Genomic DNA, 19,205 nt, shown 5'->3' on the forward strand with positions numbered 1-19,205 from the left:
GATCGTTCTTATGGGAGGCGAGAGGGGACGTCCCCCCCTCCCACCGCCCTCCGATGCTTCTACCGACTTAGAGCTACGATCGAAGCCAGGATCTTTTTTTTTTTTTATTTTTATTTCAGGCTTCCCAGCCTAGAGGTGAGATGTGGGGTCTTATTGACCCCATATCTCACTGAAAAGAGGAGCTGTCATGCCATATTCCTATTACAAGGGATGTTTACATTCCTTGTAATAGGAATAAAAGTGGTCAAATTTTTTATTTTTTTGGAAAAAAGCATAAAACTAAAATAAAGTAAAATGAACAATAAAAAAAAAAATTAAAGCGCCCCTGTCCCTGCATGCTCGCATGCAGAAGCGAACGCATATGCAAGTCCCGCCCACATATGAAAACGGTGTTCAAACCACACATGAGGTATCGCTGCGATCGGTAGAGCGAGAGCAATAATTTTGGCCCTAGACCTCCTCTGTAATTCAAAACATGCAACCAGTAAAAAATTTTAAAGCGTCGCCTAAGGGGATTTTTAAGTAGCGAAGTTTGGCGCCATTCCACAAGCGCGTGCAATTTTGAAAAGTGACATGTCGGGTATCTCTTTACTCGGCGTAACTTCATCTTTCACATTATGCAAAAACATTGGGCTAACTTTACTGTTTTGGTTTTTTTTTAAAGCACAAAACTGTTTTAAAAAAAAAAAACGCGTTCGAAAAATTGCTGCGCAAATACCGTGAGAGATAAAAAGTTGCAGTGACCGCCATTGTATTCTCTAGGGTCTTTGCTAAAAAAAAACATATATAATGTTTTGGGGTTCTATGTAATTTTCTAGCAAATAAATTATGATTTTTACATGTAGGAGAGAAATGTCAGAATTGGCCTGGGTGCTCCAGAACGCCTGTAGGTGCTCCCCTGCATGTTGGGCATCTGTATGTGGCCACACTGTGTAAAAGTCTCACATGTGGTATCGCCGTACTCGGGAGTAATAGCAGAATGTGTTTTGGGGTGTAACTTGTGGTATGCATATGCTGTGTGTGAGAAATAACCTGCTAATGTGACAATTTTGTGAAAAAAAAAAAAAAATACTTGATTTTGCAAAAAATTGTGGGGAAAAATGACAACTTCAAAAAACTCACCATGCATCTTTCTAAATACCTTGGAATGTCTTCTTTCCAAAAAAGGGTAATTTGGGGGGTATTTGTACTTTTCTGGCATGTTAGGGTCTCAAGAAATGAGATAGGCCGTCAGTAATTCAGGTGTGATCAATTTTCAGATATTGGCACCATAGCTTTTGGACTCTATAAAACTTTCACAAAGACCAAATAATATACACCGATTTGGGTTATTTTTACCAAAGATATGTAGCAGTATAAATTTTGGCCAAAATATATGAAGAAAAATTACTAATTTGCTAAATTTTATAACAGAAACGAAGAAAAATAAAGAATCCAGCGGTGATTAAATACCACCAAAAGAAAGCTCTATTTGTGTGAAAAAAAGGACAAAAATTTCATATAGATACAGTGTTGCATGACTTAGTAATTGTCATTCAAAATGTGAGAGCACCAAAAGCCGAAAATTGGTCTGGTTATTAAGGGGGTTTAAGTACCCAGTGGTCAAGTGGTTAAATCACTTAACTAGGATTAACTAGAAATTCTTTCCTGATCCTCAAAGAGGCAATCAGATTTTCCTTGTATCAACTTTACCTATAAATGTTAGTACCCAGTCATGCAACAACTGATTAGAGGAAAGGGACACCCCCCACTTCAGACTCATCACAGGACTGGAGGAAGGATGCAGAGCAGTGTTAGGCAAGTGTGTGCTGAGCTCCCTTCCCCATCACAAATTTATCTCACATGTTGGAAAAACTTGGCAGAAGTTAATCATGCTGATAACAGAAACAAAGTACCAGAGAGAAAACGACACTGAGGCATGATTCACACTTGTGCAGGTTGCAGTTTGCATATTGACAAGGGGTTAATATGGCGCACTCAGGATAAAGCTGTATACATATGATAGGGGACGAGGAAGGGGGGGGGGGGACAGAGTCTGGCAATATGAACTTGGTGTGTAATTTCAAATGTTTTCACTTCAAGTCCAAGCATTAGTCCATGTAAGGATAAAGAGGTGCTGAGTGTGTAGAAGGCAGCCAGTCCATACAAGCTGGAAGCAGCTCTGGAACAAGACAAGAACAATGGACGGCGCCCTCTAAATGCAGCGTGTTTTACAACGAATTTATTATAATGGATTAAAAACACTCACATTTGGGCAGATCATTTCCAGCATATTAGGCAGTAGCATATGTTCATCCGCATGTTCCCAAGTGATAGGAGTATCACGGGCCGGTGGAGGGTGTCCTGAGTCTTGAGTCCTGTAGATTTCCGGCAGTGCTGTAGGTACTCAGCGCTTCCGGGTAGCTGGGACGCAGAATAGGGATGCTCCGTGATGTGCCTCGTTGTACTGGTGTCCTCACTTCCGGGAACGGGGTCAGGCAGGCGGTGCTTCGCGTTCGGAGCATGCATGCTCCTTCATCAGGCTATGCTCTAATATGCTGGAAATTATCTGCCCAAATGTGAGTGTTTTTAATCCATTAAAATAAATTTGTTGTAAAACACGCTGCATTTAGAGGGCACCGTCCTTTTTTCTTGTCTTGCAGTTTGCATATTGCACGTGCATTTTGTGTTTTTTCAATACACATCTTTAAACCATTGTAGTCTATGGAACCAAAAAACACAGGAAAAAAAAAAAAAAAAAAAAAAAAAAAACACACCACATGGCCCTTTCCATAAAATGCACAGATGTGAACTACAGCCATAGGAAAACTTGTTAAATGGACTGTAGTGCGTTTCTGCAAAACTGAAAATGCACTAAAAAATGCATAGGTGTGAACCAGGCCTTAGAGCTTTGGAGATACACAAGTAAACACTACAGATATACAGTATGTTCTTAGTTCAGCGTTCATGACTGAGGTTTACAACCACTTTACGCGACGATGTGCTTTTGTTGATGGTATGTGGTGATAATAGTGTTAATTACTGCATGCTGAACCGTAAATTTCATATGAGCAGATGTATGTGCCAGGCAACTGGAGCGCTTGCCGTCAGGCTCATGCCGATATAAGTCGGCTGAAGGGCACGTATAGGCATATTAACATACCTGTACGTTGCCCTTTAAGACGCGGCTTGTGGGCGTGCGTGCCCGCCACAAGCTCCGCGAGTGCGATTGTGTGTCCCGCGAACCCGATGCCCGCGGGAATACACGCGATCGTCTCACGGAGAGGAAGAACGGGAAAATGCTGATGTAAACAAGCATTTCCCCGTTCTGCCTAGTCACGCCTGTAATCGGGAGTGGTGATCAGTGTCATGTCACACACAGCACATCCTCCCCACAGTTAGAATACATCCCTAGGACACACTTAACCCCTACAGCGCCCCCTCCTGGTTAACCCATTCACTGCCAGTCACATTTACAAGGTAATCAATGCATTTTTAATCGCACTGATCACTGTATAAATCTGAATGGTCCCAAATAAGCACCAGAAGTGTCTGATCTGTCTGCCATAATGTTGCAGACACTATAAAAATAGCTGATTGCCACCATTACTAGTAAAAAAAAAAAAAAAAAATGGCATAAAACAGTTTGTAGATGCTATAACTTATGCGCAAACCAAACGCTTATTGCGATTTTTTTAACCAAAAAATAAAAAAAAAATATGTAGAATACGTATCGGCCTAAACTGAGGGGAAAAAAAAAATGTTTTATATATTTTTGGGGGATATTTATTATAGCAAAAAGTAAAAAAAATAGGTGATCAAATACCACCAAAAAAAGCTCTATTTGTGGGGGAAAAAGGATGTCAAATTTTGTTTGGGAGCCACTTCGCACGACTGTGCAATTGTAAGTTAAAGTGACGCAGTGCCCAATCGCAAAAAGTGCTCTGGTCTTTCCAGCCAAATGGTCCGGGGCTGAAGTGGTTAAATGGTTAAAGTAACATCTCAGCATATGGGTTCATCCTAAAAACAGATACACAATCTATGCTGTAGGTTTAGCTATAGGATGGAATCTCTGCTATGCATCAACTATTATGATCAGTATCAAACCCCCCTCTATACTTACGCCCATCCAGCTGTAGGGAGACACCCTACATTATCAATTCCAATTACCTTAACCACTTCCTGACCGGCTCACGACCCTGGCACGACCCCCCCCCCCCCCCCGTGCCTACCGCCACCGATCGAATCCTTCTCCCTGTTAGATATGGAGATGAGTGAAGGGGAAGATGGCCCCCCACATGTCTCCATACCACTGTAGGGCGGAAGCAACATCAAAATGTCTAGCTCTTAAAAAAGGAACTTTTTCAAATGACAATTTTTTATTTTATTTTTTTTATTGCATTTTTGACCCCAGATCTCATATTTAAGAGGTCCTGTTAGGCTTTTTTTCTATTACAAGGGATGTTTACATTCCTTGTAATAGGAATAAAAGTGACAATTTTTTTAAAAGACCAGTGTAAAAATAAAAAAAAGAAGAAATAAAAACGAAATTAACACGCCCTGTCCTGCCGAGCGCGTGTGCAGAAGCCAATGCATACGTGAGTAGCGCCCGCATATGAAAACTGTTCAAACCACACATATGAGGTATAACCGCGATTGTTAGAGCGAGAGCAATAATTCTAGCCCTAGACCTCCTCTAAACGCAAAACATGCAACCTGTAGAATTTTTTGAAACCTCACCTATGGAGATTTTTAAGGATAAACGCTTGTCGCCATTCCACGAGCGGGCGCAATTTTGAAGCGTTACATGTTGGGTACCAATTTACTCGGCGTAACATTAGCTTTCACAATATTAACCGCTTAACAACCGGCCCATAGCCAAATGACGGCTACAGGGCGGTTGTTTAACTCTGGGAGGACGTCCAGGGACGTCCTCCCAGAATCCTGCTCTCGCGCGCCCCCTAGGGCGCGCACTCGAGAGCATCCGTGACCGCCGGGTCCAGAGGACCCGGCGCATCACAGATCCCGGTAAATGGCCGCTGATCGCGGCCGTTTACCATGTGATCGCTCCGTCAAATGACAGAGCGATCACATGTAAACAAACCGGCGTCATCTGATGACGCCGGTTCCTCTCCTCCCCTGTGTACCGATCGGTACGCTGTGAGCGGAGAGGGAGATGGATGGATGGCTGCAGCGTTGTGGGCTGCATGTGTAGTGCCCACAGCGCTGCACAGAGACATCCAGCCATCCATCCATCCATGCTCAGCCATCCCCACTACTATGCATGCCCTGCAATGCCCCACAGTACTCTGGTATGCCCCACAATACCCCTGCAATACTCTGCCATACCCTGCAATACTCTGCCATACCCTGCAATACTCTGCCATACCCTGCAATACTCCGCCATACCCTGCAATACCCCGCCATACTCCGCAATACCCCGCCATACCCTTCAATACCCCTGCAATACTCTGCCATACCCTGCAATACTCTGCAATACCCCGCCATACTCCGCCATACTCCGCCATACCCTGGAATACCCCGCAATACTCTGCCATACCCTGGAATACCCCGCAATACTCTGCCATACCCCGCAATACTCTGCCATACCCTGCAATACCCTGAAATACCCCGCAATACACTGCCATACCCTGCAATACCCCGCAATATCCCGCAATACTCTGCCATACCCCGCGATACCCAGCCATACTCAGTGATACCCAGCCATACTCAGTGATACTCAGTGATACCCAGCCATACTCTGCAATACTCAGTGATACCCAGCCATACTCTGCAATACTCAGTGATACCCAGCCATACTCTGCAATACTCAGTGATACCCAGCCATACTCTGCAATACTCAGTGATACCCAGCCATACTCTGCCATACCCAGCCATGCTCTGCAATACTCTGCCATACACAGCCATGCTCTGCAATACCCCGCAAAAATCTGCAATACTCTGCCATAACCTGCAATACTCTGCAATACCCAGCCATACTCTGCAATACTCGGTGATACCCAGTCATACTCTGCCATACCAAGTCATACTCGGCGATACCCAGTCATACTCGGCGATACACTGCAATACCCAGCCATGCTCAGCCATACTCGGCCATGCTCAGCCATACCCGGCCATGCTCAGCCATGCTCAGCCATACTCTGCCATACCCAGTCATACTCGGCGATACTCTGCAATACCCAGCCATGCTCAGCAATACTCGGCCATGCTCAGCCATACTCGGCCATGCTCAGCCATACTCGGCCATGCTCAGCCATACCCAGCCATGCTCAGCCATACCCAGCCATGCTCAGCCATACCCAGCCATGCTCAGCCATACCCAGCCATGCTCAGCCATACTCTGCCTCTGTATGTGGCCAGGCTGTGGAAGTCTCACACATGTGGTATCGCCGTACTCAGGAGGAGTAGGAGAATCTATTTTGGGGTGTCATTTTTGATATGTACATGCTATGTGTTATAAATATTGTATAAATGGACAACTTTGTGTTAAAAAAAAAAAAGCGTTTTAACCACTTCTGGCCTTCCGTCATACGACGTCCTTGACTTTGTGTGGGGATATCTGAATGATGGGTGCAGCTACAGGCATCATTCAGATATCATCTTTTACAGCCGGCGATTCCCTACACCATAAGAACGATCATAGCGGCTGTTACACTGCTTGATCGTTCTTACGGGAGGCGAGAGGGGACGTCCCCCCCCTCCCGCCGCCCTCCGGTGCTTCTACCGACTCACCGCTACGATCGATGCCAGGATCTTTTTTTTTTTTTTTTTTTTTTTTTAATTTCAGGCACAGCCTAGAGGTGAGATTTGGGGTCTTATTGACCCCATATCTCACTGTAAAGAGGACCTGTCATGCCATATTCCTATTACAAGGGATGTTTACATTCCTTGTAATAGGAATAAAAGTGATCAAAAAATTTTTTTTGGGGAAAAAAGTGTCAAACTAAAATAAATAAAGTAAAATGAACAATAAAAAAAAAAAAAAAAAAATTTTTAAAAGCGCCCCTGTCCGTGTGCTCGCATGCAGAAGCAAACGCATACGTAAGTCCCGCCCACATATGAAAACGGTGTTCAAACCACACATGTGAGGTATCGCTGCGATCGGTAGAGCGAGAGCAATAATTTTGGCCCTAGACCTCCTCTGTAACTCAAAATTTGTAACCAGTAAAAAATTTTAAAGCGTCGCCTATGGGGATGTTTAAGTGGCGAAGTTTGGCGTCATTCCACAAGCGTGTGCAATTTTGAAAGGTGACATGTTAGGTATCTATTTACTCGGCGTAACTTCATCTTTCATATTATGCAAAAACATTGGGCTAACCTTACTGTTTTGTTTTTTTTTTAAAGCAAAAAACATTTTTTTTTCCAAAAAAAACGCGTTCGAAAAATTGCTGCACAAATATCGTGCGAGATAAAAAGTTGCAATGACCGCTATTGTATTCTCTAGGGTCTTTGCTAAAAAAACATATAATGTTTTGGGGTTCTATGTAATTTTCTAGCAAATAAATGATGATTTTTACATGTAGGAGAGAAATGTCAGAATTGGCATGGGTGCTCCAGAATGCCTGAAGGTGCTCCCCTGCATGTTGGGCCTCTGTATGTGGCCACGCTGTGTAAAAGTCTCACACATGTGGTATCGCCATACTCAGGAGTAATAGCAGAATGTGTTTTGGGGTGTAATTTGTGGTATGCATATGCTGTGTGTGAGAAATAACCTGCTAATATGACAATTTTGTGAAAAAAAAAAAAAAAACTTGATTTTGCAAAGAATTGTGGGAAAAAATGACAACTTCAAAAAACTCACCATGCATCTTTCTAAATACCTTGGAATGTCTTCTTTCCAAAAAGGGGTAATTTGGGGGGTATTTGTACTTTTCTGGCATGTTAGGGTCTCAAGAAATGAGATAGGCCGTCAGTACTTCAGGTGTGATCAATTTTCAGATATTGGCACCATAGCTTGTGGACGCTATAACTTTCACAAAGACCAAATAATATACACTAATTTGGGTTATTTTTACCAAAGATATGTAGCGGTATAAATTTTGGCCAAAATATATGAAGAAAAATTACTAATTTTCAAAATTTTATAACAGAAACGAAGAAAAATTAATTTTTTTTACAGATTTTTCGGTCTTTTTTCTTTTATAGCGCAAAAAATAAAGAACCCAGCGGTGATTAAATACCACCAAAAGAAAGTTCTATTTGTGTGAAAAAAAGGACAAAAATTCATATAGTTACAGTGTTGCATGACTGAGTAATTGTCATTCAAAATGTGAGAGCACCAAAAGCTGAAAATTGGTCTGGTTATTAAGGGGGTTTAAGTGCCCAGTGGTCAAGTGGTTAAAAAAAAAAAAATTGGGGTAACTTTACTGTTGTCTTATTTTTTATTGCAAAAAAGTGTATTTTTTTTTTTTTTTTTTAAAATACGGTATGACAGAAAGTATTGCAACGACCGCCATTTTATCCTCTAGGGTGTGTGTATATATTATATTTTATTATACACCTTGGATATAATTAAAAAACAATTTATTGCACTTAGATTAAAGCCCAACAATGTCCATAGGGCTATAGATGGTAGTGTGGACAGCAGTAGAAACAATTATAACTATACAATGGATCAAAAAAAGTTTAAAAACTGTACCTATGATCTTGAAAGAGAAGGGTTAACTGTTCTCAGGAAGTTCGCCATTCACTGATGAAAAAGGTCATCCTGAGGTGTGTGCAGGACAATCTGGCTCCAATCTGAAGGAGTGGGGTGATGGAGAACTACGCCTGCTGACACAGGTTCGATGGGTGTGCAGATGGAAAGCGGAGGGAACTCCCGTTGGCCACAGCAGTGGTCGGAGCTCACCTTTATGATCCCCAAGCACAGCTTCTAACTCTGGTGGCGTGTGGGGGTCCGTCATTTCTTGGTTGCGCCCCCACTCTGATATAGACATCTAAATCCCTGGAAAGTGGACTATATTTGTTTGATTTAGATACAGTTAAGGTAGATGATCTAAGGTTGCTACCGCAACATGGCTCTAATGTTACTATTGGATCCAGGAGTAGGAGATCCTTATTCAGAGGTGGGATTGGGGGGGGGGGGGGGATCTGGACAGATTTAGATGGTTGTGATGTATACATTTTAGGAACCAAACCACCAACCTGCTCTGCAGTCTATACTGGAGTTATACTACTGTAAGGACTTGGATTTGTATTTTTTTGTTGTTTATATTTATTTTGTTATTATGTTTATTTTTGTCCTTGCTTTTATTTTGAGCACTGTTCTTTGTTTTAGTCGAAGGTGGACCTCAGTGAATATTGACATCCTGTATGCTCAATGATGCGTTGGCTGGGAGGCCCTGTGTGGGGCGTTTTCAGTCAAAAACCAGCCCAGTTTTATAATCTAACATCTTTCAATTTTACTAGTTTTTTTTCAAAATTAGTTCATCCTTTTTTCACATTATTATCCTGAACTTGCATCCATTTTGAGAAAAAAAAAAAAAAAAAAGACAAGATGAACTAAAGGCTTGAGCGACCTCAGGTCTTCTCTAGTACAAAATAGTCTTCTCAAGTCTTCTCATAGTAAAAAACTCCCAGACCATGTGCCACTCTTTAGTGAGGTCCTCGTCCAGGAAGCTGCATTACTTTTTGATGCAAAGACCTCTAGGAGTAATCCCTAAATCGAGATATTTTTGTAGAAAATGCGAGATCCCACCATTGTGCATTTTCATATCGTGTAGCGTCCTGTAATTAAAGGAACGCTTTCCTCATTTGGATCTCGAAATTCTCAGTTGCTTTGACAAAGCGCAGGCGCGAAACATCTCAGCTACGGCAACTCTTCAGCTTGTGGTCCACCCTCACTGACCAGCTTCCTGTTCCCGGAGGAGTGCTGACGTCACACGCACGTCCTCACGCACACCCAGTTCCATCTGACACTTCCGTTTCTCTTGGCTCGGCTCCACCGTAGTGACAGACGCCCACATGCCACCAGAGTTAGATGCTGTGCTTGGGGATCATAGAGCTGAGCTCCGATCACCGCTGTGGCCGGCGGGAGTTCCCTCCGCTTTCCATCTGCACACCCATTGATCCTGTGTCAGCAGGCGGAGTTCTCCATCACCCCGCTCCTTCGGATTGGAGCCAGATTGTCTTCCACACACCTCAGGATGACCTCTTTCCATCAGTGAATGGCGAACTTCCCGAGAGCAGTTAACCCCTCTCTTTCAAGATCAAATGGTGGTAACTTTGTAAACTTTTTTGATCCATTGTATAGTTATTTTTTTTCTACTGTTGTCCACACTAACATCTATAGCCCTATGGACATTGTTGGGCTTTAATCTAAGTGCAATAAATTTTTTAACTGAATCCAAGGTGTATATAATTTAATATATTAATACATATATGGACATATTTTTTGACTTTTTCCCATAGAGCGCTGGGGTTGGCAGCTGCACTGGGTGTCAAATACACCCCCCCATTCACTTTCAGGTTGAGCGCTTCAGGAACTTGTTGCTTATAAAATAATTACTTCACAGTAAAAATGAAGCTGAAACCTCCATGAATAAAGGATTATCTCCATTGTATACCATAATTCAAATACTCAATGATCACTCACATACTCCCAGACCTCTCCTGTCAACTAGGTGCTTAGGTCAACTAAAGGAAACCTCTGTTGGTCTCATGTCAATAGCATATTTTAGAACTCTTAATGTTTAACACCTTGCCGATCACCCAGCTGGGAACACATGTAATTACTTTGTGATTAAATACAGGGTTTATGGCTGCAAATGCCATAACCCCAGTATTTTCTTTTCCCCTAGGCGTCGGCCTTTCAGATAAAAGTGATCCCTGTGGTGGAATCGCCATGGGACCACTTTTAGAAGTGGCGGGTGCCTTCCCTCCTGCGCTTACGTTACCGATCACAGGAACCCATCCGGCACCAGCAGTGTCTTGCCATTGCTATAAGCAATGGCAAGATGGCCACCACTTATCTCTATGCCCTTGGAGGACTGCAGCAAAGTAACGTCACTTCCGGTTATCAGGCCATGTAAATTTTTTTTTTTTTTTTTCCTTAAAAAAAAAAAGAACACATTTTTGCTTTAAGGGTTAGAAGAGAGCTCTCCATAAAGAGGATGTGTCATGCTGTATTGTTATCGCAAGGGATCGTCTACATTCCTTGCGATAGCAATAAAAGCGATCAGAATTTTTTTCTTCTAAAAAGGGAGTGTAAAAATTTAAAAAAATATTTTTTCAACCACTTTAAGACCAAGCCTTTTCTGGAACTTTGTTTACAAGTTTAAATTAGTATTTTTAGGGCTGCTTATATTGATAATAGATTAGTTGGCTGATTGTTTCGATTAATTGGATAATAACCTTAACCCTTTCATGACTAAGCACATTTTTGAAATTTGGTGTTTACAAGATAAAATCCATATTTTTTTGCTAGAAAATTACTTAGAACCCCCAAACATTATATATATTTTTTTAGCAGAGAATCTAGAGAATAAAATGGAGATTGTTGCAATATTTTATATCACACGGTATTTGTGCAGCGGTGTTTTAAACGCAAATTTTTGGAAAAGGGACACTTTCATGAATTTTAAAAAATCCAAACAGTAAAGTTACCCCAATTGTTTTGTATAATGTGAAAGATGTTACGCCAAGTAAATAGATACCAAACATGTCACGCTTTATAATTGCACGCACTCGTGGAATGGCGACAAACTATGGTGCTATGAATTTCCATAGGAGACGCTTTAAATTTTTTTTACGGTTACCAGGTTAGAGTTACAGAGGAGGTCTAGGGCTAGCATTATTGCTCTCGCTCTGGCGATCGCGGCGATATCTCACATGTGTGATTTGAACACCGTCTACATATGCGGGCGCGACTTCCGTATGAGTTTTCTTCACTGCGCAAGCTCGCGGGGACGCTTTAAAAATGTTATTTTTTTTAAATTTATTTTATTTATTTTTATACTTCTAAATTGTTTAAAAAAAAAAATGTATTTTTTTTTCACTTTTATTGCTGTCACAAGGAATGTAAACATCCCTGACAGTAATAGGTGGTGACAGGTACTTTTTATGGAGGGATCGGGGGTCTAAAAGACCCCCGATCCCTCCTCTGCACTTCAAAGTATTCAGATCGCCGAAAACGGCGATTTTGAATACTGTGTATTTTTTTTAAATTCGGCGCCATTGGCAGCCGAGTAAACGGGAAGTGACGTCATGACGTCACTTCCACATTTACAATTAGAAGACTGGAACAAAGCCATTCATGGCTTCGTTCCAGGCCGCCGGAGGCAGCCGATTGGACACCGGGCCTCCCGATCGCACGGGAGGCCCGGTAAGAGCGGTGGGGGGGGATGTCCCCTCCCGCTCCTCTGGTATAACAGCCGAGCGGCTTTTAGCCGCATCGGTTGTTAGATACGGATAGCCGATCGCCCGCTGTAAACAACGGTACCGGGATGATGCCTGCAGCTGCGGGCATCATCCCGGTATAACCCCCGAAAGCCGAGTACGCACATCTGCGTACGGTCGGCGGGAAGGGGTTAAAAAAAGTGGGGTGTATAACTTAGTTAATAAGTATAAAAAAAAGGCAGCTTATTCTTAAAGCTCTATGTAGTGGTAAATAAAAAATAACCAAATATGAGGTTAGGGAGCAATATCTAATCCACTTCTGAGAATGACAGAAGAGATATACTGTATATACTATTAGAGGTCGAATCTGGTAAATATCAGACATGGATCAAAATTTTTTATTTTATTTCCACACAGAACTGCAAAAAGATTACATGCTGGCCATACGAAAAAAAAAAAGTCTTCCTTCAAAAAAAAAAAAAAAAAAAAATTATTTTAAGGACGTTCATTTGATTTTCTAATCGTTAGTGAGGTCAAATCGGCGTTCCTTTTCGACCACAGTGATGGTCGAGCATGATAGAAAAGATCTTGGTCAAAAGGAATTAGACAGTGTATGTGGTTTACGCTCAGAAATTACATTACATTTTAAAACTGAATGTTAAAAAAGGTAGTGAAGTTTTCAAAATGACATTCTTTCGTTCAGCGAATGTACAAAGATGTTCCGTATGAACATTCTTATCCGAAAATTGATATGTGTGTAAAGCCAGCATAAAGCTTGGTTCGCACCTATGCAGTTTGCTTTTGATCCATTTCTACACTGCTTTTTGCACATGCGATTTTGCGGCAATTTGAGTTTTGCATTTTTTGTTTTTTTGGAAATTTTGTTGTTGAGCAGATTTAAAAAAACGCAAATTGCTGCAAAAACGCACAACATGCTTTTCTGCAGCTTCTCAATTGAAGTCTACTGAACAAAAAAAAGCACTGTTTTGCATTGAAAAAGTCTTTGACCCCCTGTTAAATGGACTATAGTGTGTTTCTACAAAAAGCACAAAAAACACACAAAGGTGTGAACCAGGCCCAAGATGTTTAGTAGCAGCAGCTTGCTTTTTTTGTATTACCTGTCACCATGGGGTTAAAAAAACTAAAATTAGCCCTTTATAGTACAAAAAGAGAAGCTAAATCGCTACTATTAGTGCCGGTTCACACTACAGCGACCTAAAAGTCGGCACGACTTTGCCAGGCAACTTCGAGGCAACTTCAAGGCAACTTGAGGCCACTTCAAGGCAACTTCGGGCAACTTCAAAGCAACTTTAGGGAATTCCTTGGTGATCTTCCTGTAATGTTGGATCCAAATCACATCAATAAGATAAGGAACCGACTTGGAGGCGACTTCCATTGATTTCTATGGTACAGGTCGCCTAACAAGTCGGATCCAAGTAGTACAGGGAGTACGCTCTGAAGTCGGAGCGACTTCAGTAGTGTCTATTCAGACGCTCCCATTCACTTAAATGTGAATCTCTTTCTGGGGCGACTTGGGGCGACTTGAGGGCGTACCAAGTCGGATCCCAAGTCGTCCCAGTGTGAACCGACCCTAAGGGGTTCATGTATACTGGGAAAGAATGAAATACAGTATATACATTTATACCAAAAGTTATATACTGTGCTGTCTATATAAGAAAAGTGACAATTAACAGTAATGTGAATTTCTAAAAACCTGAATATCTGCTGCAACCTCATGTGTGACACGCACAATAGTAAACAATTTTGGAAATTCAGATTGCGCCAATTCATTGAAATCTCCTGAAATAGTGATAATATAGTGACACCAAAACAAATTATCAAGCATTCCTGTGAAAAAAAACTTTGATAAAAATAAATATTATGTGAAAAAGTCACTTGTTGAGTCTTTGATGAGAAAAAGGGAGAGAACCCAGATAGTTCATATGCTGGAAATAGTGCTTCAATAGATTCTTCCAAGGTGGCACACAAACAAAATCACCTCCAGAAAAGTGCACAAGGAAATAGGACAGTGCTTCTCTGTATACACTGCCGCTTACCAGCTATAATTAATCTCCTATTACGGAAGATCAAAACTTGTGGCTTATTCCCCCCGCCTCGGGTCTCTATATGGTGCACCAGTGCTCCCAGCGTCCTCGCCAAATACAGAGCCTCATGCCCAGATATGTTCCATAAGTCCTTATAAAAAGACAATAATGGAAACCAGGTGCCTCCACTCAGCATATCGTATTTATCGGCGTATAACACGCACTTTTTTCCCCCTGAAAATAGGGGGCAAATCACGGGTGTTATACGGCGATAGTGAACCTCGGAGGGGAACGAGTGCCGTCGGCATTCACCGAGCCATCATCTCCTGTTTACTCGGCTCTCACGTCACACACAGTCCCGCCTCCACCACCGGCATTGGTCCAGTGTTCTGTCTAACACCGGAGCTGGTCCAATGCCGATGGCGGAGGCGGGACTGTGCGTGTGTGACTGCCAAGTGAGAGCTGAGTAAACAGGAGATGACGGATCGGTGATTTCCTGCACTGTTCAGGCTGCATTGATAAAAGATGGTGAGGCTGCAGATGAGCATTGAGGCTAAAAATTGGCATTAATCAGGCTGCATTGATGAGATGGGCTGCAGTTGGGCATAAATCAGGCTGCATTGATGAGATGGGCTGCAGATGGGCATAAATCAGGCTGCATTGATGGGCACTGACCCTTATTTTAATTCAAAGTTGTTCATTTAAAAAATACATTTTTTTCCCTGAAACTTCCCTCTTAAAATGAAGGTGCATGTTATACGCCAATACGGTATAAAGTATATTTATAAATTCACCTAGAAGTAGGATTAGGAGGTTAGTTTAAGGAAAAAAAAAAACTTACATTTAAATGCCCATCAATGCAGCCTTATTAGTGTCCATCTGCAGCCTTGCCCATCATTGAAAAATGATCCGTGTCCATCTGCAGTCTTGCCCAAGTGTCATCTGCAGCATGATCATTTAAATTACCACCGTGATAGACAGAGCCGGATGTCCTGTGTACTCGGCTTGTCTCGCAGTCCCGCCCCTTGGCCTGGCTCCTACGATGGACACAACGCCGGTCCAATGGCGAGACTGGGTGCGACTGTGAGCAGAGCCAAGTATACAGTACACTCGGCTCGGTCTATTTCGGCGGCACTCGTTCCCTCCAGCCCCTCCGAGGCAGCGGTTCAGCGTATAAGACGCACCCACGATTCTCCCCTGATTTTAAGGGGAAAAAAGTGCGTGTTATACACCGATAAATGCGGTAAATCTTTTATATTAACCAGCCATTTTTTGAGATACAGCACTGGATCGCTTTAAATGACAATTGTGCGGTCGTGTGATGTTGTATCCAAACAAAATTGATTTCCCCTCCACAAATAGAGCTTTTTTTTGGTCGTATTTGATCATGTCCTGCGGTTTTTATTTTTTGCGCTATAAACATAAAAAAAAAAAAAAAAGCGACAATTTTCAAAAAAAAAAAAAAAAACAATATTTTGTACTTTTTGCTATAATAAATATCCCAAAAAAGAAAAAAAAACAAAAAAAAAAAAAAACAAAGGCTGATATATATTCTTCTACATATTTTTGGTTTAAAAAAAATAAATAATAATCGCAATAAGTGTATATTGATTGGTTTGCGTAACAGTTACAGCATCTACAAAATAGGGGATAGATTTATGCCATATTTATTTATTTTTTTTTACTAGTAATGGCGGTGATCAGCAATTTTTATCGTGACTGCGACATTGCAGCAAACAGATCGGACACTTTTTTGGGACCATTGATATTTATACAGCGATCAGAGCTAAAAAAAGCCACTGATTACTGTATAAATGTGATTGGTAGAAAAGGGGTTAACACTCAGGGGTGATCAAGGGGTAAACTGTGTTCCCTAGGTGTGTTCTAACTGGGTGGGGTGGGACTAGGGGAGGAGACCGATCGGCGTTCATACTTAGTATGAACACACAATTTGTCTCCTCTCCCCTGAGAGAACCGGGATTTGTGTGTTTACACACACCGATTCCAGTTCTCGCTTTGTCAAAAGCAATCTCGGGTGCCTGGCGGTCATTGCGCCTGCACATCGGCTCTGCAATACCAAAATACTGGTAAAAGTTTACTTTAAATGTAATTGTAATGCCTTATATTACCTCCAGTCCATCAGCCTCCACCTTTTCTGGGTTCAAATGCTGATCTTCCCTGCACAGTGTCTTTAAAGTTTTTTTTTTTTTTTTTAAACATGTTATACTTATTCAATAAGTGACAAACAGGCCACCAGCACTAAAGATCACAGATCACAAAGCCTTACCAGAAGTTGTATTACAGCTTTGGGAAAGATTGTTCTGAGCAGAATCTACATGCACGGTCACAGTGAAGCTGGGCATTACTGCATCGCTAGCGCCAGCAGTGCCACAGGAGGCATTAGACTCATTGCTAGGAATAACGGCATTGGTACTGTCTGTATCCAGAATATCCATCTGTGTTACAAGACCAGTTGCTGAATTCATCTTTAATAAGCAATCTTCATTTACAAGTCTTGGGGATAGCGATTCACTTATTTCAGAAACAGGGGAGCAATTATCCATATTTGTGTTCAGAGTGTCTTTATCAATATCTTGCAAATAATCACAACCAGAAATTGGCTTCTCTTTTTCTACAACCCCTAACGGTGAAGAGACTGGTCTTACATCATTAAAATTAGTCATTTTAGTATTGCTAGTTGCATCGTTTACATTATGTGCTATATGAGAAAAGTTAGCAGGGTTCCCAACAAGTGTTTCAACAGAAGCTAAATTCTCACAAGGCTTACTGCATTCTTCCCACTTCCCCTCTAAAGAATGTCCAGTTTTTAGTCCAGAGTCTTCAGGTAAAACCTCTGTGAAAGTGTTAAACTCATTAGGAGAAGGGTTTTGGGACTGATGTTTTTCCATTTCAGATGAGGTGTTATTTTGTGCGATACAGTTCTCTGGCGAAACTAATTTAGTGTGTTGCCGTTGAACATTTTCTTTTGTTAGAACAGGAGATTCTTTAAAGGTCTCAATTTTTGAGGGATTTTTTAATTTATTAAGAGTGGCAATTTGCTGTCGACAGCTTGCAGTCATTGTTTTTCTTGCCCTGAAGATCTTTTTCACTGTTCCATTTGTACTGGCTACAGTCATAGCGGATGTCTGCAAAATATTAAACAAATTAATTATTTCTAAGCTTGAAATAAACAAAATCCAATGAATGTCCACACTAGGTGAGCTTTATAATAAAACATACTTGCCACCGTTCCCTCACATTCACCATTACATATGCCTTCACAAAGGCATTATATGAGCAGCATATACAGCAAGATTTTGCAAAGCTTTTTGCAAGCCTCTTTCTTGAAGCCTTTAACCGCTTGCAGACCGCTCACTGTACATATAGGGCAGCCCGGGTGCGCAAAATCACGTACCTGTATGTGATTTTGTGCATGTGGGGTAGGGGGGCGCGTGCACGCACTGCCCCCACTAGGATTGGACACAGCGGGAGCCAATCAACAGGTCCGGCAGACGCCGTGACCCACCATTCGTTCACAGGAGACACAGAGCAGCGGTGTGCCCATGTAAACAAGGCACACTGCTGATCTGCATATGAAATAGGACAGGGAGGTCCAGAGAGATTCAGTAAAGAGGAACAACCACCGGTAATAGCAAAAATACAAAAATGTCTTTATTAGAGAAAAACCATGTATAAAAGTTTAGAAAAATGATTATACCGCCACCATTTCCAATTAAAATCTGACAACGTTGTCAATGCACAGGTACCTATGGTATCTCACAAAAGTGAGAACACCCCTCACATTTTTGTAAATATTTTGTTAGATCTTTTCATGTGACAACACTTGAAGAAATTACACTTTGCTACAATGTAAAGTAGTGAGTGTACAGCTTGTATAACCGTGTAAATTTAACCACTTCAGCCCCGGAAGGATTTACACCCTTACTGACCAGAGCACTTTTTACAATTTGGCACTGCGTCGCTATAACTACTGATTGCGCGGTCATGCAATGCTATACCCAAACGAAATTTGCATCCTTTTGTTCCCACAAGTAGAGCTTTCTTTTGATGGTATTTGATCACCTCTGCGGTTTTTATTTTTTGCGCTATAAACGGAAAAAGACCGAAATTTTGAAAAACGATATCTTCTACTTTTTGTTATTAAAAAAAAATCCAATAAACTCAATTTTAGTCATACATTTAGTCCAAAATGTATTCAGCCACATGTCTTTGGTAAAAAAAAAGTCAATATGCGTATATTTATTGGTTTGCGCAAAAGTTATAGGGTCTACAAACTAGGATACATTTTCTGGAATTTACACAGCTTTTAGTTTATGACTGCCCATCTCATTTCTTGAGGTGCTAAAATGGCAGGGCAGTACAAAACCCCCCAAATGACCCAATTTTGGAAAGAAGACATCCCAAGGAAATTGCTGAGAGGCATGTTGAGCCCATTGAATATTCATTTTTTTTGTCCCAAGTGATTGAATGACAAAAAATAAAAATTTACAAAAAGTTGTCACCAAATGATATATTGCTCACACAGGCCATGGACATATGTGGAATTGCACCCCAAAATACATTTTGCTGCTTCTCCCAAGTATGGGATACCACATGTGTGGGACTTTTTGGGAGCCTAGCCGCATACGGGGCCCCGAAAACCAAGCACCGCCTTCAGGATTTCTAAGGGCGTAAATTTTTGATTTTACTCCTCACTACCTATCACAGTTTTGAAGGCCATAAAATGCCAGGACAGTTCAACCCCCCCCCCCAAATGACCTCATTTTGGAAAGTAGACACCCCATGCTGTTTGCTGAGAGGTAT

The 19,205-nt window shown here is 41.6% G+C and overlaps 1 protein-coding gene across 7 annotated transcripts in view; it reads right to left on the bottom strand.

Moving 5' to 3' along the window:
* ATF7IP2 (activating transcription factor 7 interacting protein 2) overlaps positions 1-19,205 on the bottom strand; it is a 589,221-nt gene that overhangs the window by 464,937 nt on the left and 105,079 nt on the right. For all 7 annotated transcript variants that reach the window (XM_073591216.1, XM_073591215.1, XM_073591213.1 and 4 more), the window contains one exon: positions 16,669-17,527. In XM_073591216.1, the coding sequence (XP_073447317.1) occupies positions 16,669-17,527 (859 nt within the window). The remainder of the gene's footprint in view (positions 1-16,668; positions 17,528-19,205) is intronic.

Source organism: Aquarana catesbeiana, linkage group LG06, assembly GCF_042186555.1.
Source record: "Aquarana catesbeiana isolate 2022-GZ linkage group LG06, ASM4218655v1, whole genome shotgun sequence".
Classification (NCBI taxonomy): domain Eukaryota; kingdom Metazoa; phylum Chordata; class Amphibia; order Anura; family Ranidae; genus Aquarana; species Aquarana catesbeiana.